This window comes from Marmota flaviventris, chromosome X (genome assembly GCF_047511675.1).
Source record: "Marmota flaviventris isolate mMarFla1 chromosome X, mMarFla1.hap1, whole genome shotgun sequence".
In the NCBI taxonomy this organism is placed as follows: Eukaryota; Metazoa; Chordata; class Mammalia; order Rodentia; family Sciuridae; genus Marmota; species Marmota flaviventris.
The window spans coordinates 77677926-77702690 of NC_092518.1; the positions used below are offsets into that span (position 1 = coordinate 77677926).

General features: G+C 34.1%; 1 protein-coding gene across 3 annotated transcripts in view; it reads right to left on the reverse strand.

Annotated features, from left to right (window-relative positions):
* Positions 1-24765, reverse strand: part of Diaph2 (diaphanous related formin 2) — an 870804-nt gene that overhangs the window by 323449 nt on the left and 522590 nt on the right. For 2 of the 3 annotated variants that reach the window (XM_071606838.1, XM_071606839.1), the window contains one exon: positions 6243-6363. The exons of the other annotated variant lie outside the window; for it this stretch is intronic. In XM_071606838.1, the coding sequence (XP_071462939.1) occupies positions 6243-6363 (121 nt within the window). The remainder of the gene's footprint in view (positions 1-6242; positions 6364-24765) is intronic. 3 annotated transcript variants of the gene reach the window in all.

Below are 24765 nucleotides of genomic sequence, written 5' to 3' on the forward strand. Positions count from 1 at the left end.
CAGCCCTGCCATTGACAAAACCTCTGTGAGTAAATGTGGTAAGAAATTTGTCAACAGGATATAAGCACTAAGGTCAACACTGTGGTTAATGTGCTTTTTTCTAGACAGCTTAAGATATTAAGGATGGGCCACAATACATATTTAAAAGTCTATGAAGTCCTCTTTTAAGAACAGGCTTCTTTCCTGTCTGAAAAAGCAATGAAAAGTAAGTAAAATAATACTTTGATTAAAAGAGAAAAATAATGATAGAAAGCAAAGGTGTTAGGCCTCAGAACACAATTTCCTAAAACATGGTGCCTTCGCATGCTAAGTATTTTCAGATGCAGGAGATACACTGACCCCAGAACAAGATCTCTCTGAAGTTTTGTTGCCCATTTCCCAGAAGTGGATCACAGAAAATAGAATTCCCCTCCAGTCAAGCCATAAAATATCGAAGAATCACTCGGAGCTCCTCCCTTCTCCACTGAAAATGTTCATGTGACTGGTGGGAGTCTTGCCCTATACCCAGGGGGGGAGAGAGAGAAGAAATGTCAATGCAGAGACCCCAGAAAGAATCTTGTCCAGTGAATTCCCTGTTTATTAACATGAGATTTTGCCACTTTTCATCTGATCATGTTTCTCTTCAACTATCCACTTCTTTTAACAGACTTAGCAATAAGCAATAGGCAGTTTTCTCTGGAGTCTTCATTACATAAAATGGTGGTTAATTAAATTTGCTGTGGTTTTCTCTTATTAATCTATCTTTTGATGGAGGTGATGCGAGCCATCAACCTTGTGATGTGTGAGGAAAATATACTACTTTTCCTCCACTACAAAAGAAAAATTATTTCAGTCACACTACTGTCCAAGAAGACAAAAGCTACAATTTTGCAAATGATGTCAGTGTCACATACACTGTCAAGTCCAAGAGAAGACCCAAGATAAGCTAGCAGTCTATTCATGATGTTTCTTCTCACCTCTTTCAAGCATGGGTTATTGTTCAAAGAGCGGAAACCAGATGTGACTCTGAACCTCACCCCACAAATATTCACAGGAGATGCCAAATACAGACATAAACTATAGAATTCACAGTAACTTTAAAAGATAAAAAGAGATGACTATTAGAAATGAATGAATGAAGAATATGAACTGTGGTAAATAGGTTTATAAGTTACTAATGCTATCCTAACATAACTCTAGCTCACTACAATGACACAGGGACAACTGGTTGATGTTATCATCAGAAATGGAAAATATTCCTCATTTAATAATGAGAACATTTTTTGGAAAGTTCACGAAGGTAACTTTAGACAATATGTGATACATAATAAATATTTGATAAATGAATATCTATGGCATTTACTAAAGACTAGTAAAGATTTTATTTCAATTCACTGAGCAAACAATTGAGCTAAAACCTTCCAATACTAGGATTGTTATGAGCATGTTAATATAAAGAATATTGATGGTCTCTGACTTAGAATTTGACTTGTTATTTTTCAACTTTATGGTGGCACTTAAGTGTGTATGCTAATATGTATGCATTGAATAGAAAGTTTACTTTGAATGTTTTTAAAATCTTTGCCCAAGCTAGAAATATTCTGTAATATACCCCCTTGAAATGCTGGATAACTACAACCAGCCCCAGCTCTCAATGAGCCAGGCAATAAGAAGAGTGAACAACCAATACTCTATAGTGTACTAGGTCACCAGAGGTTTTTGTTGTTGTTGTTGTTTGTTTGTTTGTTTGTTTATTTGTTACAGGTATTTGATAAATAACATGAGGTATTCAACACGTTATTAGAAAATAGGCTTATTGTTAGAAGATTTTGCCCAACTATAGGCTAATGTAAGTATTCTGACCATGATTGAGGTCAGCACAGTTAAGGTATCTGTTTGGTTGGTCAAGTATATTAAATGCATTTTCAACTTTTGATATTTTATGGGTTTATTGGGACATAACCTTGTCTAAAGTTGGGAGTATCTGTACCAAGAATACTGTTTCATGAAAAAAAATATCAGGATAACTACTATTTTCTCCATGTGGTTATCAAGATCACCCTTTTTACTTCTAGAACGTCTCACCTATGTTGTATGAGAGAATTTCCTGACTTTCTTCCTGTTTTATAATCTAATCAGGTTAGTTTGCTTTGTTCTTCCATGGGGTGCAGGAAATGCTACCTCCAAATATGGCATGTGGACATATTTGTTCCTGCTGCTATAAGAAAGTACCTTAGTCTGGGTAATTTATAAGTAACAGAAATTTCTCAGGGTTCTAGAAGTCCAGGATCAGGCACTAGCAGATTCAATATCTGGTCGGGGCAGCTTGTGCCTCTTTGCTGTATCCTCACATGGCAGAAAGGGCAAAAGAGGAAGCTGGACTCTTTCTTTCTAGCCTTTTTATAAGGCACTAATTCCATCCATCAGAGCAGAACTTACATTGCCTAATCATCTCCTGAAAACCCCTGCCTCTTTTTATTGATAACCTGCACATTAGATTTCAACACAAATTTTAAAGAGGATATATTCAAACCATATCACTTGGCCTACATAGTGTTTTAAGCTGAAGGAAACAGAGGTACATGTCAGAAGCAGAAAGTTCTCCTAACCTGTTACCCTTCTCTTCTGAAGGAGTTCACAGAAACTAGAATTCTTCTTGCCTCTTATTCAGAGAAGTAGGCTATAAAACCTAGGAAGGGTCATTGTCTGACCTTCTTCCTCCTTCCTCTGTCATGGAACAGGTATCCTGCCCCATACCCAGAAGAAAGCAATGTTGCATAGAGAAGTCAAGTATCTGAACAAACAGACCTTGTTCAGTTGTCCTCTGCAGCCCATCCCAGTTTATTATAATTACATCATACTCCTCTGTCTTATGATCACAACAATTCATAAAAATACAGTATTACTTGTTTCTTTGGCTCTTCATATATGAAGGCTCTTGTGTTATAAAAACTTGCATTAAATAAATGTGTGTGCTTTTCTTTTGTTGATAATGTCTTTTCTTATAGAGGTTTCAGCCATGAACCTTGCAATGGGTAAGAGAAGGAATCTTTTCTTCCCCACACTATCTATTTTCTTCTGACTCAGAAAAGCAACCAATTTTGGATAGAAAAGGGAGACAAAGGTGATGTGTTTCCTTCTAAAATCACTGGCATCAGAAGGCTGAAAGAAGCCAGGCAACTCTTTTTACAGGAGAGTATTTCTCTTTTTTGGTCAATTTTTTTGACATTTACCTTAAAAGGCATGAACCATCACTTCTAAAACTTATTATACCTTTTTACAGGCATACTCTAAAAAGGTGATTTAATGTTACTCAAGTTCCTGAGAAGACTTATATGATTGAAATAATTGGGGGGTTATGGGATTAAACCTAGGGATGCTTTACACTGAGCTATAAAAACAGCCTTTTTAATATAATGTTTTTATTTTGAGACAGGGCCTTACTAAGTTGCTTATGGTCTCGCTAAGATCTAAGGCTGGCCTTGAACTTGCAATCCTCCTGCCTCATCCTTCCAAGTCACTGGGATTACAGGTATATGCCACTGTACACGTCTATGATGAAAATTTTTATTACTATAAGCACAACCTGCCACTGCTTGACAATATCCCTGTTGATATGTGAAGTAAAAGTAGATGCTTCACTATGGTGATCACCATTGTCTGTACCTACAGAATTCTGTGATTTAACAGACATTTACTAAATGCCTACACTAGGCAAGGTGGTGGGCATTATTATGAGTACATGGTAATTAATAAACCAGATATGATCTCTGTGATGGGGACAGCAAAAATGATGTAAGTGCCAGACTGTCAGCAGCTTAAGGTCAAGTTTCTACTTTGTGCACTGCTACATTTTCTTTGCTCAGCAATAAACCATTGAACACTAACTGTAAGCTTTGGTGGATACTATGAAACAGTAAGGTGAACAAAAGGTGCTGTCTTACATAGACCAATCTAAGGATTAGGCAAAAAGATTCAATGTACCTATTTAGTTGCTCTGTGGCCATCATGCCATTGCTGCTTACCATAGCCCTGTTCCTGTTCTCAAAGTCCAAAACGGTAGAGAATCCTATTCAGTTTCTGAATTCACAGTCCATATAGAAATATTAGCATGTAGTAGGAAAGGTGATTTTAAGACAAACTACTGTCATACTGTGCCCATAGTAATTCAGTTTAAAGTGCCAGTGCCTAAAGCAAAGCAATTTTTGACAGGGGACAGAAACACTGGAAGATCATCTAGTACAAAGAATCCTATAATAAAAATGAAAGCATGATTCTGATTTTAAAACAGGATCAATTATCACACAATCAAAAATTTCTTCTCCTTTTTATATGTCCAGAAGGGTACAAAAATATAAAGCAGGCATCGGATCTCACATAATGTATACATGATGATCATGCATTTTGTCTGCCTCTTTCTGGAAGACTGAAACTCTCGATAAATACTAAAGGAGTCTTACACAAGAATAATAATCTCTACAATAGTTTTACTGCTGTAATTAATTAGTTTTTAACTAACTCAATATTCTTTTTCTCTGAAATAAACTGCTGTATATTTTATTTTGTTTTCTTAAATATGATATGCAAAGTAACAGCCCCTTACATTTTAATATAGTTTTCAATCCCCTTGTGGGCAAACAGTCACACTTTAGTGCCACTTAAATAAAGAATAGCCATTCATCTGTAACATACAGATACAGAATGCTCTGGATTTTCATTTAAAAGTGCTTAATTACCTGCACGAAGACAGAAATAAAATAAAGAGTCCAGGCCAAGTTCATGAGGGTTTGAAATTACTTTTCTTTTTCTAAATGAGCAACAGAAACTCAATGTTGCAAGCTGTTGTGTGGCCATAAGCCAACTACAGAAGAAACTGTTCAAATGAATGAGGGGATCAGGAATTAAATTCAAATGTATGAGGCAAGAACCAAAATCAAAAGGTGAAAAAAGAAAGTTGTGTTTCCAGTGACAGGACAATATATTATATCTGAATGAAAATGATCTAATCAGCGATACAGTGAAACCCTCATGGTAAGTATCTGAATGTAGCCAGTTATGTAATCCAAGGTTAATTTTGAGGATTACCTATCTCCAAACACTTGTGAGATTATGCTTCCAATATTCCTAGTTATAAAAGTACTCAGCATAATTAAAAGAAAACATAAAACACAGTGTTAATTCATGAACAAAAACAGTAAGAACAAAAAAGAACTTTCAACATAAGTCTAAATTGTCATGCTCAAATAATTTGGGTTCAGAACCAAGACATCCAAGTTGGAAAGGAAAGAAAGTATATAAGAGAAGAAAAGGCAATATTTTAACCTTGAAACAAGGTGACTCCCATGTAGTTGTAGAAGGAATTAATATCAGATAAAGAATTTACAGTATTTATTCCCTCTAGAGATATAAAATGGTGAATCAATCTGCAGTTCAAGATATTTATTTAAACCCAGAGGAGGAGGATATGGCTTTAACTTTGAAAACCAAAATAGAAAAAAAAAAAAAAACTCAGCTCTTATGTAGTTTATCTTTAGACACCAGCTTTAACATTAAACAATTCAAGCTAAATGCTATTTCTCAAGTTCTCCTTTCATATATTTCTAAAATTTATGAGTATACCACATATAAAATAGGAGTTTGAAAAATATTTTAGCCAGAAATGCTTAATGTTTTACATTTATATGTATATACAAATATAAATTATAATTTAAATATATCACCTACTGATCAATTCATCTATTCATGCATGCATCTATTTGTATTTCATAATCCTCTTAGTCTACTGATATTAGTCATCTTCCAATTGTCCTCCAAAACATACAAATGCCATCAGAAAATACACACGTGTCCTCAAAAAATGAATGCACAAATGCAAAAAGAAAATGAAAATCTCAGACCAAAAAAAATTAATATCCATCACCTCTTTTATGCTCTTGATTACATAAGAAGATTCTTTCTTTTCTTTTGTTTTGTTTTAGGTCTAATCAAGCCTCATAAGACTTACCTTGCATATCTTATGGGCTTTCAAATGAAATTCTTCTTTGAGAAATGGCAATTTTCAGGTCTAATCATTCCCTTGCTTATACTCTACCTGTTTCCAAGCACCATGAAACAAAATTTATGCAGCTAATATAAAAACAGCATACACACAAATTCATCCAGACAGTGTTAGAGACCATGGAGTCTAGAATTAACCACATGGTAAATAGACAGACACAGACTAACAAATAAACAAAATACTTAAATAAATAAAGGATATCGACATCTTTTCAACAAACTTATCATGTTGATTTTCTGCTTGGGGAACTTTCTTGATGTCACGTTCCAGATGAACAATTTGTTGTTCCATTGCTGCAAGGTTGCTCTTAAGATTTTGAGCTGAAACTAAATAACAAGGTGCAAAAGGTTTAGAATATTTTACCAGGTGTTCCACAAAATAACTAAAACCAATATCATTTAAAGTACTGTTTTAAAGTGTTGTTTTAACAGGGAGAACAGTTACATAAAGTCAACTCACATTTTTCCGAATTACTGCTCATAAAATTTCTACTCTCCATGAAATAAATGAAAATGTGTAATATAAAAAAAACATCATGTTTAATATGACAATGTCACCATTTTACTCAGCCATTAGTTCAATGAATCCATTTCCATTTAAATTTATTGAAGAAATCTCTAGTATTCCATTCTTTAAAATCTAATTTGAAGATTAAAGAGAAACTAAGGTTCAAAAAGACCTTATCTTATTAATGCATGTTCTTCACTCTATAAATGATTTAAGGTGAAATTTTATAAAAGAATCAAATATTCCTCTTTTGTTGAAATATGCTGATTTTTATAAACTAACACCTGTAGTAAAAGTTTCCATCTTCAGTCATTCTCGTACTCAACAGAGATGTGAAAAATAGTTGTTGATATAGAAAGAAAATTTAGAGCAAACCCCAGTGAACACACATGCACATACACACCCACAAAGCTTCGGCATGCCTCAAACACTATCATTAGTTGCCTTAATTACCCCTAACATTCTCTGCACTTCTCTTTTTCTCTCATTGACAACTAATAATTTTAAGTATTGTGTTCAAACTGCATACTTTTCAGATCTCTCATGATGCCTTCTTTTCACAGAGGTACTTAAAAAAAAATTTAACTGTTTTATAGATACAGCATGACTGCCAACTATGTACAAAGACATCTGTATCACTATCATCAGAAGGATACAACATTCTAGTTAAAGAGACAAGGTAAGCATTACAACTCCACAGGTAGGCAGCCTGTGACACTGGATTTTAAGTCCTGGCTGCTGAGCCCTGTTCTTTTCATTAAAGACTGTGAAGCAGAAATAGAAAAATATTATATAATTATTTTTAAAGTAAATTTTGTTTCATTCAGAGACACAGCAGCATTACAATGAAAAATTTAAGAGATTGAAAAAAATTGACCTACTGACAAATTTCAACCAGACTGTTCTGATACAAATTCATCACGCTGACACACACACACACTTTCATACTCAACAAGGAGAAATCACCTTAGATACACATGGAAGTTCAAGAGACTGAAAATCAAATACCAATAGTTTAGACTATTTTTTTCTATTAATCTGTCAATTAAATAGCTCTGTCCAAGTTAGTTCCATTTGTTTAGATCTGACAAGCTTGGAAATCATTCTTATTGGAGAATATAAGAGTTTTGTCTTGCCCAAAATTTGCTAATGATTCAGCAATCACTACTCATTTATTTAAAGAATGAGTTTGCTGGGAAGGAAAACATTCTTCCTAACTTTAAAATAGAATTTTTTCCCCTTAGGTTTTACTGGTACATTCTCTATAACTCTGTAAAATTGTTCTTCCCCACTTACTTGAAACTAAACATATGAAATTGAACAGTTGCTTGTGTCATTCATGTTACACGGATGTGAAGGGTTTCGAGGCAGGCTATCACAAAATATTGCACCTTGTCATACTGAGTATTTTAAGCTAAAGGAATTTGAGAAATGACATGTATAGGAGAGACTTAGATGGTCCTTGAAAGAGGTCATAAGATTCTCATGTGGGAAGTATCCTTCTTAAACCCAGAGAAAAAAACCCTTCTAATCTCTGAAGATGAGACAGAAAACTCTGAACAACTGAGCCTTGTTCAAAAGTTCCCTCATTCCAATGAGCTCCTATGTGTTTTTCTCCTATCAGGGTTTGGGATTCAATATTCTTCATCAAACCAACAGAAAATGTTCAGATATAAGTGTTTTCTTGTGGGTCTTTATTTTTTCCTGAAAGTTACCATTACAAATAAAATTTAAATAATTCTAAATACGTAAATTTTTCTTTTCTTTCCTTTTTTTTTTTTGTTCTGTGTGGTGCCAGGTATTGAACCCAGGGCCTTGTATATGCAAGGAAAGCATTCTACCAACTGAGCTATAGCCTCAGCCCAGTAAGTAACCTCTGCAGTAGAGCTCCACATTTTCATTTTACCCTGGGCCTCACAAATTATATAGTTAGTCTCCAGATAAAGCACATATAATTTAAAGAGTTAGACAGAGGGAGTGAGCAGTTCATTCACCTGCCAGTTCCTTCATGACAGTAATTCTGTTTTAAAGGGTGTTAATTTCTTGCTCTGGCTGGGGAGCAAATAGCCTGGTGGTGGGGGCATGTCAAAGAAAGGGTGCCCAGTAAATCTATGATGATGCATACTCTGGACCTTGAACAGAGTATTCCTTATATCCTAAGTGGCTTATTCCTTTTTTTGACAGTTGAAATTGTTAGAAATTTTTTAAATTTACTTAAGACTCAAAACCAGCCTACCTGAACTCATACCCATTAGCAATAATTTTGCCTGCACTGATCAAGTCTACTCTGTTTTATGAAAAATGGATTAGATGCATCTTTTTAATCTACTCAGGTAAACCAGTTCCTTCAATTAGTCTTCCCATGATATGAAATAATTAATTACTTAAATTTTTACACAATAATATATTAAAATAAAATCTGTACTTTTTATCACTCATGGCACAAAGCCGTATTACTTTTACACACAGCTGTGGAGAACTGGATGCAGCAACAATGGTCTTAGGAACCGGACAGACGTACATTCTAAATCTCAGCCATACCAATTATTAGCCATACCAATTATAAGCCTATGGATTAGCTTCTCTGGACCTTCATTTCCTATATTTGCAAAATTCAGATGATAATACTCTCCTTAAATAAATGCCAGTCATTCAAGTTAAATGCTTTAATAAATGTAAAGTATCTATCATTATATATGATGTATAACACGTTAATCCATAAATACTCCTTTCATATTTCATTACCTTCCCGTCTATATCCTCCTTTCCAACATAAAAATTCTGCGTATGTGCCAACAAGAATTAAACAACTGAGATGCAATAAACAAAAAAAGGAAGAGGATAAGGAGGATAAAAATAATGAAGAAGAATCAGAGAAAGAGGAAAACAAAAAGAAAGAAAAAAAGCAGAAGGAAACAACAAAACTAAACCAGACTTATTTACTGCTACCTCTACTAGGGTCTGATTTCATTTAATATTGATCTTCTTTCTAATCAAGAGAAAGAAACTTAGATTGTATTTTCTGTTCATATATTTTAGAAGGTATGTGGAATTTTAGGTTTGGGAACCAGTGACAATTATACTAAGAAATAGCAAATCTGTTTGAAATAGTAGTAAGTTTCAAATTGAAAGATGATTTCTGGAAACTGAAATCTATACAATAGTCTATATTTCCATGGAGACACTTATAACATAGTTATTTTGGCTTTCTAAATTTGTCTAAAAGAAAACAGACAAAAATTTTAAAAAGTATTAGAAAAGAATTAATATGTGTTTACCAGCCTGATGACTTGCCTTAGATGCATTTGCCTCAATTATAAGAGGGAGTCAAAGAAAGTTATGCTTAACTATTTAATCAGTCCACCTAACACTTCATAGTTATTAGCAGGGTGTGTCTATATGTATAAAGAGAAATAGAGAGAGACAGAAATATTTTACTGAAGGTGGCAGAGAGATGAAGGTACTCGGAGCCACAGGGATATTTAAACAAAAGTGTGGGTTAGGAATGCTTGTCTTCTGCACAGCCACAGCCTCGGAGTATATTTTTGTGTCTGTCATTATATTCGTTCGCTAATATAAATTAGGGAGTACTTAATGACAGTGCAAACATTTTATATCTGAGTAAATTCCCACTATAGGCATTTTCAATGACTGATTAGTCAATCTGGTGGCACTTTAATTTTTTTCTCTGATTTCATTTTTACATCTACTATTGAATTACTGAATTTGAATTGTAACACTAAAAATTAAATTATAGCTATTGGTTTTTCTATTATAACTTTCTTTCATGTACTCTATAAATAATCTTTTAACATTAGTCATTCTCTTACCTACTTGTTTCAGTTGAAAAATATACATGCACATTTTCCTGACTTTGAGGAAATATGACAGTGGCCTGGTCATCACTCAAAACATTTTAAGTGATAAAATTTTGCTAATTCATGATTTTAAGAAAGAAAAAGAAAAAGACACATATTTTAAGTGAGACTTTGAATAAAATGACTCTTCAATTACATAGTATGTAAGAAAACTAATATAAATTTAAGGAAAAAATCAGTTCTCTGCTGACATTCTCTAGCTCATTTCAAAATGCATAATTTTATGTAAATATAAAAGCTTTTCAATTATCTTGTGGATTTTTTCTCAGAATTAAATACTTCTATTAATTTTAACTACTGATTTGTAACAGAGCACTTCTTACATCTTTGCTCTAAGAAAGGCCACATAAAAATTTACTCTGGAAACTCTAAATATGAGCAGACCCAAACATGATTAAAATAACTCTGTAATGTTCCTTAACTGAATATTTTTAGTTGAAGAATTAGTATCAGCTGGACAGCACACCATTAAAGTGACTCATCCAGAAAGCACACATTAAAAAAAACACAAAATAACAAAGGAATATTGGAAGCACATTGAACAATAAGCATTGTTTTATTCTTTTTCAAGTGCATTTATACATTTATAGTTTAATTTTATAGGAAAGCTTTACATGGAAATGAAGCAAATATGTTTATACAAACACAATAACAAAAGATCATCATTGTGGCTTCTTCAGACTTTAAATGGCACCCAAATAAGAAATCCATACAATAAAAAAAAATTGTATTAGAAAATGACTCATTCTAAGGAGAAAAAACTTGGTAAGAAAATTAACTTCTACAATAGTAATACAGAAGAATGAGATTGAGAGGCAGAGTGGAGGGATGGGTAACAGGAGGCAGTGCAGAATGAATACTTTAAAAAATCACATAATGTGCATATATAAATAAACTATAGGGCAGGGTGTGGTGGCTCACACCTCAATCCCAGCAACTCCAGAGGCTGTGACAGGGGGATCATGACTTCAAAGCTAGCCTCAGCAACAGCAAGGCACTAAGCAACTCAGTGAGACCTTGTCTCTAATAAATGCAAAAATAGAGCTGGGGATGGGGTTCAGTGGTTGAGTGCCCCTAAGTTCAATCCTTGGTACCAACCAAAATAAATAAATAAATAAATAAACAAACAAACAAACCAACCAACCACAGAGATTTTCACCTTTATGTTTAAGTAAAAAGAACCAATCACATATAAATAAATAGATGAGCAAAAGGAAGTCTAGTATAGTAGAGAAAGAATTGAAGAGGGGAGGGATACTGTGAGGGAAAAGAGAAAGGGTAAAGGGGAATTTGAACTGAAATCAAATTCCATACATGTATGAATTTGTAGGGATGAACCCAACTACTATGTATAATGATAAAGCTCTAATAAAAAGTTTGTTGTAAATAAAAAAGGAAAGTTATCCATGGAACATGCAATGTAACGAGCATTCTTATTAAATGCAATTTTAAAATATGCATAGGGGCTGGATGCAGCACACCTGTAAGCACAGCAGCTCTGGAGACTGAGACAGGATGACCAGAATTTCAAAGCCAACCTCAACAATGGTGAGGCACTCACAGCTGTAGGGGAGGAAATGTTTGTTTGAGTGTTCATGGTTTCAGAGGTCTTAGTCCAGAGAAGGCCGGCTCCAGTCTTCAGGGCTTGAGATGAGGCCAAACATCATTGCAGAGTGTGTGGCAGAGGGAAATGGCTTACATCATGGTGATCAAGAAGGAGAGAGAGAGACTCCAGTTCCAGATACAAAATATATACCCCATAGCCACACCCCCAATTAACCACTTCCTCCAGCCACACTGTACCTGACTGCAGTTACCACTCAGTTAATCCCATAAGGGATTAATTCACTGGTTGGGTTAAGACTCTCACAATCCAATCACTTCTCCTCTGAACCTTCTTGCTTTGTCTTACACGTGAGCTTTTGGGGGACACCTCACATCCAAACCACAACAGGCATCTATTGTGAAAGATGGAGGGAAGGATTGAAATGAAAATAGGAAATAACTGTAGCCTCGACAGCAAATGATGGTGGCTCAGATTAGAATGACCAAGGATGACTTGCAGTATGTATTTTAGAGGTAGTGGTGGTTGGACTTGAAGCAGAAGAGATGTTAAAGGTAAAGAAGAAAGCTAATAAAAACAAATTCTGGTTTCTGGCTTCAAGGCCAGAAACAGAGAAGTTTGGAGGGAAGATTTGTGCAAAAAAGATCAAGCGTTCAATTTTAGGTCTAATAAGTTTCAAATGTCAGAGCCATCCCTTTTGAGATTTAAAATAGGCAAGTGAATCTGGAGCAGAGAAGAGAGTTCTGAGAAGGACACAGGAAATAGGAAGCCGTTTGCATATATATCCCACTTCAGAACAGTTATGTTTCATTATATTGTTATTATATAATTTAGTCTGCAGTTAGGTTTCTGGCTATATAAATTCAGATAATAATTCCTGCATCCTAGACCCACTTCAAGTACAAACATTTCTAGATGTTGGTTAAGGTCATTTTCCTCTGGGCTATGCTTGTAACTTACTCCTACATTTCCTAAAGTCTATCTTTCCTTGACTTAATATGAACTTGCACAAATACCATGAATATTTTTATTAAGACTGTTTCCTCCCTCAAAATTCTTGCTTGCTGTTACACTTATCTCTTCTTTTGAAACAAATGTTGTCAATAAGAACCAAGAAGCTAACTACATTTGGAGGTAAAGGGAGTTCATTAAATTAAAAAAAAAAAAGACTGCCAGCCCTGTAATGTATGAAAATAACTGCCAGAATTTCAGCCTAAAAGAGGAAAAATCTGAAAGACTCTATTGTTTTTCATTTGGCACATTAACACTAGTACGAAAGTGAGGGGTAAAGGGTGGTTTAGCCAATAAATTTCAGTGTATGTTTCATCTTTCTTCCATCCCTTCACTTCATATTCAAAGGCATATTTTCTTCCTGGTTGTAGCTCTACAGTCTTTTTTTAGTATATATACATTTCTCACTTTCAATGTAGTTAGTCAGTCTCTCTCTCTCTCTCTCTCTCTCTCTCTCTTGCTCTTGCTCTCTCTCACTTTTTTTTTGGGGGGGGGTGTTGGGGATTCAACATAGAGGGGGTTCTACCACTGAGCTACATCCCCAGACTTTTTCAATTTTTTTTAGATAAGTTCTCACTAAATTGCCTAGGCTACACTTGAACTTGCCTCAGCCTCCTGAGTTGCTAGAATTACAGGCATGTGCCATTTGTCTGGATCAACACTGATTTTCTTTGAACAGTCATTGCAATCAAATGCTGAGTTCCTTATTGGTGAACTGTTAAGACAAAGAACAATGCTTACCTATATTTTAGTACAACTGGAACAATACAGTTACCACTACTGAGTGTTCTGCGTGCATGGGGATGCTTCACACATGTATGTTTGTTCACAAATTGGTAATTCAGTTGCTTCCCTAGATATAATAAAGTCTTTCAAGAAGTTCTTCTTGTTTGTTTAAGAATCTAGCTTTCTATAAACTCTGAAAGATTCATCAACAACATACTGATTAGAACTTGGAAAACTATCATATTTAAGTTACATTTGCCACTATAATATCTAGCCTTCAGTATTCTAAAATAAGGTAAAACAATATTGGTCATTTTGCCCAAATTATTTTGTCAATATTTTGGATATCTTCCTAGGGGATACTAAGTTATGAAAAAATGATAATTACCTTTAATCTTGGACAACCAAAACTTAATATTAATTATGCAGGTTGATTAATCTTCCACAAATTTGAAAGTGCTGATTATTTCTGTGTCAAATATGGTTGGCTATTTTAAAGTTTCAGAATAACATTTTAATGGATATGGCCACAGGAATTACTCATAATGATACAACCAGATATGATGCTGATATTACTTACTACAAAATAGATATAGCGCTGGACATCACACAGTTTCTTCTAAAATACTTTTTCTATTAGCTGAAACTAGTTGGCCAATATGAAACAGGTTTTGAAATTTTAAAAAATATTGTATTCAACCAAAATTATTTAAACTAGATAATGCCATGAAACATGTCTAACAGAGAGTTTTACATACAGAAGATATGACTAAATATCATTTGAATCTAAATTGGAATCCAAATGAACAATGTATCCTAAAAATAGTACTCCTAGATTTGTACCAGACTTACATATTAAAAAACTAAAACTTGATTTTGCCTTTATTAGGCTTAAAATCTTTTAGTAATTATGTAGTTTCCTATGTTAAAATATAAAAAGCATGGCCTTTGTAGTCATACATACCTATTTTTAATTCTTTGTTTACTATTTCAGGTGTGATTCTGGGCAAATTAATTAACCTTTTTGAACTTTAGTTTTCTGATCTGTGAAATGGTGAATACAATCCAAACTTCATGAGGTTAAGGTGATTAAATGAAATAATGTATATATGCCTCTTATTATACAAACCAGTGCATTATAAAACTAGATACATAATGTTAATTCTTTGTTGTTGCACTCCTGTTATCTACCTATTCAATATATAAAGGCCCTTCAACATATATCTTATGTCTTTCCATCTTGGATTCTCCTTTAAAGCTATTCTGCTACATTTGCTCAATGCTCCTGAATTGCCAACACTAAACTATTATAATTTCTCTTGTCTCCCTCTCTTGGTTCACATTTCTTCTGCCTGAAATATCTTTCCCTTATTTTTGTCCTTTGAATTCCCATTCTTCTTAAATTCAACTCTTCTCTAAGTTTTTCATGAACTTTTATATGTATTGACTCCATTGTCAATGCTCCCATAGGACTTTGATTCTCATAGGATTTTTTTTTCTTTTGCTTTCTAATAGTTCATATGACTAATGTTCCCATTGTACATTTAGTTTCTTAAAACCAGACACTGGAAAAGAAATCTTGGGGTTGGGACTGTAGGTTAGTGATAGAGTGCTTGCCCAGCACAAAGGAGGTCTAGAGTCCAATCCCTAGCACTGATACAAAAATAAAAATAAATAAATATTTCTTTTCTCAGCCTCTAATAATATACTTGCCCTATAGTAATTGCTTAATAAAGTTGTTTAAACTGAGACAATTTCTCTTATTTTTCCAACTAGCAAATGTGTTTTTTTAAAGGTGTGGAGTACTAGTTCTGAGGGAACAAATAAAAACTCATATATGAAAACAAGAAATTCTTTTCTAGAAAAGAAATAACTACTTAAGAGATTTACACATAATTATAACCTTTGTTATACTAATATAAATTGTAAACTCTGTTAAAGAAAAGCTTTTATTGAAAGAGGAACCAAGATTTCTCACTAAAGAAATTCTAATGGTCTTATTCATAGTAGCAAAAGAATGACATAAACTTAATGACCAGCAAGAAGGGAATGATTGAATAAAGACTTTAGTAAAATGCCATGAATGATAATTCTATAGATTTTTATCATGGAGTTTATGAAAATTTTTAAGACAAAAATATTTATGGTCTCATGTCAAGTCAAAAAATCATCAGGAGGGCTGGGGATATAGCTCAGTTGGTAGACTGTGTGCCTGACATGCAAAAAGTCCGGGGTTTAATCCCTAGCACCATACACACACACACACACACAATATATATATATATATATATATATATATATATATATATATATATATATATATATATATATATACACAAAAAATCATCATATGAGTAAGTATGCAGTATGATCTTATCTATGAATGTATTGGTGGGGATACCAAGGATTAAACACAGGGGCACTCAACCATATCCCCACATCCCCACATCCTCAGCCCTATTTTATATTTTATTTATAGACAGGGTCTCACTGAGTTGCTTAGTGCCTCACTTTTACTGAGGCTTGTTTTGAACTCGAGATCCTCCCTTCTCAGCCTCTGTAGCTGCTGTCGTGCACCACCATGCCCGGCTTGCATTTTGTTTTTAATAACTCCTTAAAATTTAAAATGGTAACCCCATATCATTTACTCATATGCTCATGATACATGTTACAGGAGTAGAATGTTCAAAGTTAGGGAGAGTTGATAGCTCATAAAGAAGGGAATGAACCCATCTTTAAATATATAGGGAGATTCTCTGATGTTGTATCTATCAAAAAATCATTATACATGTATTGTGTCTTAATACATGAATTTCCTAATTGGTTTTCTGTAAGATCCAAATAAACACACAAACTGTTTTACAGAGTTCTCAACCTATTCAAATATATTGATAAAAAGTCCTTCTACTACAACAAAAAAGGAGTAAAATGCAAAGGGCTATTAGATACATTTTTTAAATAATTTAAACAGCACCTAGTCTCAAAAGTCATGCAAAGATAGGCTATTGAAATGTTCCATTCATCTGCATAATTGGGAAAATACTAGGAAGTGAAAGCCCACAGACTTTCAAAGGGTCTGGCAAAAATATATACAAGCACAAATACACTTATTATCCCATCTTTGAAGTGAGCATTTACAAAACAAAGGAAAGGAATGTGAAACTGGTCACTAATACAAGTACTACAGAATGTTCTCAAATAGATCTATGTATAAATTGTTTTGCTATACTACATCAGGGGTTGACAAACTATTGCCCACAGGAAAATCTGTCTTGTTGTCTATTTTTGTATGGCCTGAGTTAAGAATGCTTTTTACATTTTAAATAGTTGAAAAAAGAAGGATATTTTTATGACACATAAAAATTGTATGAAATTCAAATTTCTATGTCCATAAATAAAGTTTTATTAGAATATAGCCAGGCCTCTTCATTTACATAAGACCTCTGTCTGCTTTTGAACTACAAAGGCAGCTTGAGGACTTGTGACAGGGACCTTGTGTGATCCACAACGCCTAAAATATTTAATATCTGGCTCTCTGCAGAAAAAGTTTGCTGACCCATGTTCTAGATTCATAAAAAAGCAATCTTGGGAGGGACATCTGCATTTTCCTAGTCCAGGTTTCTCATGAGGGTATAAAAACAGAGAGAAACCAAAAGGAGCCTGCTCAGAAATACAGAGCCAGGTTTCCGGATTTCTGGTTCTTGTATAAATACAAATAACTGCATTTTTTGCATAGACAGTTTCCATCATTCTGAGGGGTCAAACATACATTGTGAATTCCATAATGTGGAGAATGTGGAGTAGATCTTGTTAGATTTTTCTGCCAAATATATCAATGATAAAAATTTAACAAGACTCTTCCACCCCACAAAAATATTTTTTTAATACAGTTAGCACATATATCTCATGACAGGATCAAGGTACTCCTGAGAAAATATACATTAAATATCCTCAAATTACTGAATAAAATATAAAAGCAACACACAAATGCAGAGCTTATATACCAGTCAGTATAAGCAAAAAACTCAGCCACTAAAAAGCAACATGAAACTCAATCTCATTGGCCAAATATCACTTCTCAGAATAACACAAAATAATCTAAATCCAATTCTCCATCCAAATCAAATTCTCTATTATCCTATCTTATATTTTTCTTTTGGACATTTCTAATGATCTAATAATTGACCAAAACATATCCTGTAGTAATGTTCTCTTTATAGTAATCATGGGCATTAAAATGATACTCCAATACATTTGAGGAAGTTACCAAGTTAAAGATCTCCATGTTAGAGTTATATGTGTGTGTGCCTGTGCACGCGCGCACACACACACACACACACACACACTTCATCCTCTTAACAGTGGTATATGATATATCTTGTTATTATCTCACCTTTATATATGAGAAACCTAGGCAAATAGTCATTTAATAATTTCATCAAGATCATGTAATAGTAAGTGGCAGAGCTCATATTTGAAGTTATGCAGTCTAGTCTTTGTTCTTAACCAATGTGCTCTACTGTCTTTTAGGAATGAGAGAAGTTTTAAATAAGTAGCATTTCCAAGTAAGGGAAGTACAAGCAGAACCTGGTACCTAAAGAAAGTTCTTTTATGCCTGGAATTTAACATGTAGTTATAATTTGTATCTGCTAATGACACAAAAATATGAGATTACAATAGTAAAATTTAAGGAAATAAGAGAACAGCAAAACAGTCTCTGCATTCATGGGAATATCAGTCAAATTGATACACTCAATAGTAAAAGGGAGGGTGAAAAGTGTATCCTTTGAGATATATGATAGTAAAAGGAAGGGATATTTTCTTCATGTTTACAGTCAAGAATGAGAAAAGATGATTATCTGGGATAATGGAGGATGCACTTTAGTGTTTGAGGAGAACAGGCCTGGTTTGGAATTGTGGTTGGCAGGTGGTGGGGGGAGTGTTAAATAGAAAGCTCCTCTGACTCCCTAGGAGCCTAAGGTTACAAATCGAGGAATAATGGATCCCAACAGGTGGACTGTGTGACTTTTTTCACCTATGCAGAAGTTGGAATTGGAACATAGCAACAGGAATAGCAGGGTGTGTGGCAAATACAGCTGGAGGAGAACACACACGTTGGGAGAAAAGTAGGGGGAATAATGAACAGTAAAGCTCAAGACAAAATGAGGGCAACAGACAAACAGGATCAAGAGTCAACAATTATATAAGGATGATTGTGGATAGAAAGGCACAAAGAGAAGTTCTTGGTGGTAGCCATAGTCTATGAGATTACAAACACTAATGCTTACATGCTATGGGGAAGCTGAGAACAGAGAGAAAAAAAATTATGCTGATGAAATTAAGGCCAAGGAATTCTGAGGCCAAGGTGTGGGATTGGACATCATTTTCAATGGAGAGGCATGAACATTCATCTCCTGTTATCTGATAAATAAATATTTATTTCTTTTTTTATTGCTTTTGTGTTTTTGTAATGTTTTTCCTTGGAGGATGTTTTTGTGTTGTTTTTTGTTTTGATGGAGGGTTATGTTTAGAAGGAAGTAGGAAAAGTCTGTGGAAGAGGGTATGATTAGCATAAGGTGAAAATCAGATTTTAGCAGAGCAATATTTTATTATCTCTCTGGGGGAATGCAGATTGACAAAAATTGTGTTTTGGTTCTCAGAATGACATGCACAGAAACTTCTTGAATAATTTTGTTTCCCATATTTTCAAAGTAGATAATGTAAAAATAATTGGCAATACTTTCAAAATGTGAATGGCATGTTACTGTAAAAATTGTTTTTTAGGTATTTAAATTACATTGAATTCATAAGTTACATAGATACACTAGGATATTTCTAACATGGCACTAAAAAGTTGAAAGCTTTTCTTTTTCTTTCTTTTTCAAAAAACATTTTTATAAAGTGTCACAGAGTTACAGTGAATTGTTCTTAATTACATACATACTGTTGACATACTATATTTATTTTTTAAATGGCAATAGTTTTCAGTTATGAATACATAACGGTAAAAAATAATAAAACAGTATATCCAGATGTTAAGAGATGAGTGAACTATTCCCAGAGTACAATCCACATATGTTTTGTAAGCCAATTAACTCTTCTAGGCCTCTGGAGGGTATCAATAAGAACCCTTTCAAGAGGAATTTACCCCCAACCACAAGCCTAAAAGAACTAATATGCCTCAAAATGTGCCAAAAGAGCCCAGTAATCAATTACTTTAGACTTGTGACCTAACATATCGGTTACTGCCTAAACAGATTTTTACTCTCTAAAGCAGAGAACAAATTGATCATATACCTTTAGGATTTGCTTTGATGAAATTCTAAAGTTTCTCTCACAACTGTCTTTAGGAAATGTAACAAATATAACACAGCACATTAACAGCAAAAAGAAAGCTGGTCTTGGAATCAGAAGACCTTGGTTTCACTTACTTTCCTTAAAATCTTGGGCAAGAGGCCTACACATCTTTGATCCTCATTTATCTCACTTGGAAAACAACATTAACACCACCTGCCTTGATGACTTTGTAGGGTGGTTATAAAAACACAAATGAGTTATGCCTCTTTGTAAATAATATTTGTGTTATAAAAACCATTAGTTGATGGTATTATAAATGTTACCATAAGGACACTGCACTTGGTATAAGGATGAGGCTACTCTTTGGCTCCTTCACATAAGTCTCTTTGTATAAAGGTAATATTTAGAAAGAAAGGCACAGTGCATGGAGTAGAATTTTCATAGGAAATTTTTCAGAAATGCCTCTATTCTACAACAAGGAATGTCTGCACTTAGTAGAACTGTATAACTCATAAAAATAATTATGGTTGATTTTAATCCCTTAGTATACAACACAAAGAATTCCAGGGACCATTATTAAGGTATCTGTGAAGATTTCTTATATTTTACTTAAGTGACTACCTGATCTGACACATGGAAATATTATTTGAGGCCAATAATATCAGTAATATAAAGCGACTTCAATTCCAAATGCAAACTTCTTTCATTTTAAATGTGTTTATGTGTGTGGTACACAAAACAGATTATATATATATATATATATATATAATCTGTTTCATTTGATGTCCTCTAGGTTTCTTCCCACCATTTAGATGGAAACAGTCCCCAAGACCCTGTGCTCTTTTCTTTATAAACTCTTCATATTAATGTACTGCTCTTGCATGAAGACATTTTTATTATATATAAGCTGAGGGTCTCCAAATATATATCCAATCACCAATCTCTTATTTGAAGGATACTCGTCTATTCTTACATACAATAAAACACATCCAACTTGGTGTTTCATGTCTTCAGACACATAATATACAAACATGAACAGATCATTTCCCCCAGAGACTGAAAATTTCTGATTATCCTCTTTTCCCGCTGGTCTCACAATTCTCAAGCTGTCATTGCTCAAAACCACACAGTTAGCTTTTCCTGTCTATCTTTTTTTGTTAACTATATCCAGCAGGTTACCACGTATCATCTATCCTTATTTTTCAAAATACATTTTGGCTTTCATCTTTGCTTTTCCATTGCAACTGCGGCTTTTCCAAAGCTCACATCACCTAAAGGTTAGACAACTGCAACTGGTTTCCATGCTTTCAGTCTATCTCACATAATACCTTGGGAGAGGAAAATAATTCTTAGAACACTGATGTCACCATATCACTCTTTGATTCTATGAGTTAAAATTAAAACCTTCAATTACATTTGAAGTCCCAAAAGCTACCATAGGTTACAGAATGCAATTAGAAACTAATGAATATGACTAATATCCTGAACAAAAATGAAGAGGTTTTTAGGATAGAATGCATTAAAGTAATACAAATTAGTGGGAAACTGAAGTGCCATCCCAAATTAAAAAAAAAAAAAAACACACAAAAACTCGTAATCTCCATGGTGAACATAAAGTGAAATAGCTTTGACAAAACCCATATAGCAGCCTTACCATCTCTAGGGAATTAAAAGTGCACCTGTGCCCTCTTAACACATAAATGGACAGGGGTACATCAGCATTACATTATTATTTTTCCCTGTGGTGTGGGTTATAAACCATCATTTAAATCAATTTTTAAATATGCAAATCCCATTTCATGCATACATCCCTCATTGATCTTGCAAAGACCAGCTCTCGGCTACATTTTTAGCATGATATACAGAGAGAAATCTCAATTTTGCCAAGATAATCTTATTTTATTGCATTTCTACAGCTTCCTCTTTGCAAATTGTTACTAGTGTCACCCTTTAGTGAGAAGAGAGGTGCACAGATTCTAATTTCATTTGAGATTTTATTCATTTATGGGGAAAAGTTCTATTAGTTTTCAGAAATAGAAAAACTATGTCTTATTTACATAATTGTAAACTGCTCATTTTCTTTTCTCCATTAGCAAGATATTGCTGCCTAATAAAGGGTATGATCTTAGGAAGAAAAAAGTGAGCCTACACTAATGAGTAGTACCAGAGAAACAAGTAACATTGGAAAATATTGTTTTCACTTGTCATATTTACCATATGTCAACAAACTTCATTTTCTACATGAATTCTCTCCTCACAAAAATATTATTTTCAAATTTTCTATCATATTCAACAGAATCCAGCCTATGACCCCCAAAATTCTGAGGCCCATTTTCTCATATTATTTCAGTGAAAGTTTAAGTATTAGGCAAAAATACTACCATGAACCTGCTGAGTTTCCTAACATAAATTTGGGGGCAGGATTTAATAATATACATAATTTAAGGATCTAAATATTTGCTTAAGAATAACTTGCTGTTTTAAAAGCTGGGTACGAATTGTTTTACACAGTAGTGCATGACTTAAACTGACCTAAATGTAACAAATGGGTTTGACTCTGATTAATGCCTTTTCTTATATGATCTAAAGAATAGTCATGTTTGCTTCAGCATGTTTGCTTCAGTGTTTACCATCAGATGTAATTCTGACTTTGCAAGACTTGGAACAAAGAAGACCTGTTTGAGATAATCCATGAAATATTTTGTAATGATTTTATCAAGAAAATTCTATTTCTGTTACCTGGCTGAAGGTAAGGGGTACTTTTTGTGCTTGTCATTCAGCCTAGCTTAGGGCACTACACATAGTTAACTATGTAACTGTTGTGTTAAATGAATAAACATCTTACTATTCAATGGTTTGTTAATCAGCTAAGAATGCCTATATGAAGTCCTAAATAATAAAGAGAATGGGGAAATATCCTTAATGATATTCATGTACTGTGTTGACCACAGAGCTTCAATGATTTTTTGTTATTTTATTTTATATTTTGTGGGGCTGGGGATTGAACCTAGGGCCTTATGCATGCTAACTAAGTACTCTATCACTATGCTATAGCCCTAGCCCTACTTTAATGATTTTGTAAATCTTGCATTGTGCTCAGAACACGTGAGAGCCATGGATAGCTAAAGTATTTTCTCTATGCTAATTATATTAGGTGATTAAATAAATGTACCTTTCCCCCTACATCCTCATCAGCACTTATTATTGTTTTTCTTCATAATAGCTGCCATTCTGACTGGAGTGAGATGGTATCTTAGAGTAGTTTTTATTTGCATTTCTCTAATTGCTAGAGATGATGAACATTTTTTCATATATTTATTGAATAAATATCCTTTTCTGAGAAGTGTCTGCTCATGTCCTTGGCCTATTTATTGATTGGATTATTTGCTTTTTGGTGTTTAGCTTTTTGAGTTCTTTATATACCCTAGATATTAGTTCTCTATCTGATGTGTGAGGGTAAAAATTTTGCTCCAAACATGTAGGCTCTCTATTCACCTCATAGACTGTTTCTTTTGCTGAGAAGAAACTTTTTAGTTTGAGTCCATCCCATCTGTTTATTCTAGGTTTTAATTTTTGCACTGTAGGAGTCTTATTAAGGAAGTTAGGGCCTAATCCCACATGATGAAGATTAGGGCCTACTTTTTCTTCTATTAGACAGAGAGTCTCTGGTTTAATTCCTAGGTCCTTGTTCCACTTTGAGTTGAGTTTTGTGCATGGTGAGAGGGGTTTAATTTCATTGTGTTGCATATGGATTTCCAATTTTCCCAGAACCATTTGTTGAAGAGGCTATCTTTTTTTCCACTGCATGTTTTTGGTGTCTTTGTCTAATATAAGATAACTTTAATTTTGTGGGTTAGTCTCTATGTCCTCTATTTTGTACCATTGGTATACCAGTCTGCTTTGGTGCCAATACCATGCTATTTTGTTACTATTGCTCTGTAGTATAGTTTAAGGTCTGCTACACTCATAAATTGCTGGTGGGACTGCAAATTGATGCCACCAATATGGAAAGCAGTATGGAGATTCCTTGGAAAACTTGGAATGGAATCACCATTTGAGCCAGCTATCCTTCTCCTTGGTCTATACCCAAAGGACTTAAAAACAGCATACTACAGGGACACAGCCACATCAATGTTTATAGCAGCACAATTCACAATAGCTAAACTGTAGAACCAACCTAGATGTCCTTCAGTAGATGAATAGATTAAAAAAAATGTGGCATGTTGGGTTGTTTTCTTATTGTCTAATTTTTTGAGTTCTTTGTATACTCTGGATATTAGGGCTCTATCTGAAGTGTGAGGAGTAAAAATTTGTTCCCAGGATGTAGGCTCCCTATTTACCTCTCTTATTGTTTCTCTTGCTGAGAAAAAACTTTTTAGTTTGAGTATGTCCCATTTGTTGATTCTTGATTTTAATTCTTGTGTTATAGGTGTCCTATTAAGGAATTTGGAGCCCGACCCCACAAGATGGAGGGGCCAAGGACCTGAACAGACACTTCTCAGAGAAGGATATACAATCAATCAACAAATACATGAAAAAATGCTCACCATCTCTAGCAGTCAGAGAAATGCAAATTAAAACCACTCTAAGATACCATCTCACTCCAGTAAGAATGGCAGCCATTATGAAGTCAAACAACAACAAGTGCTGGTAAGGATGTGGGGAAAAGGGTACACTTGTACATTGCTGGTGGTACTGCAAATTAGTGCAGCCAATTTGGAAAGCAGTATGGAGATTCCTTGAAA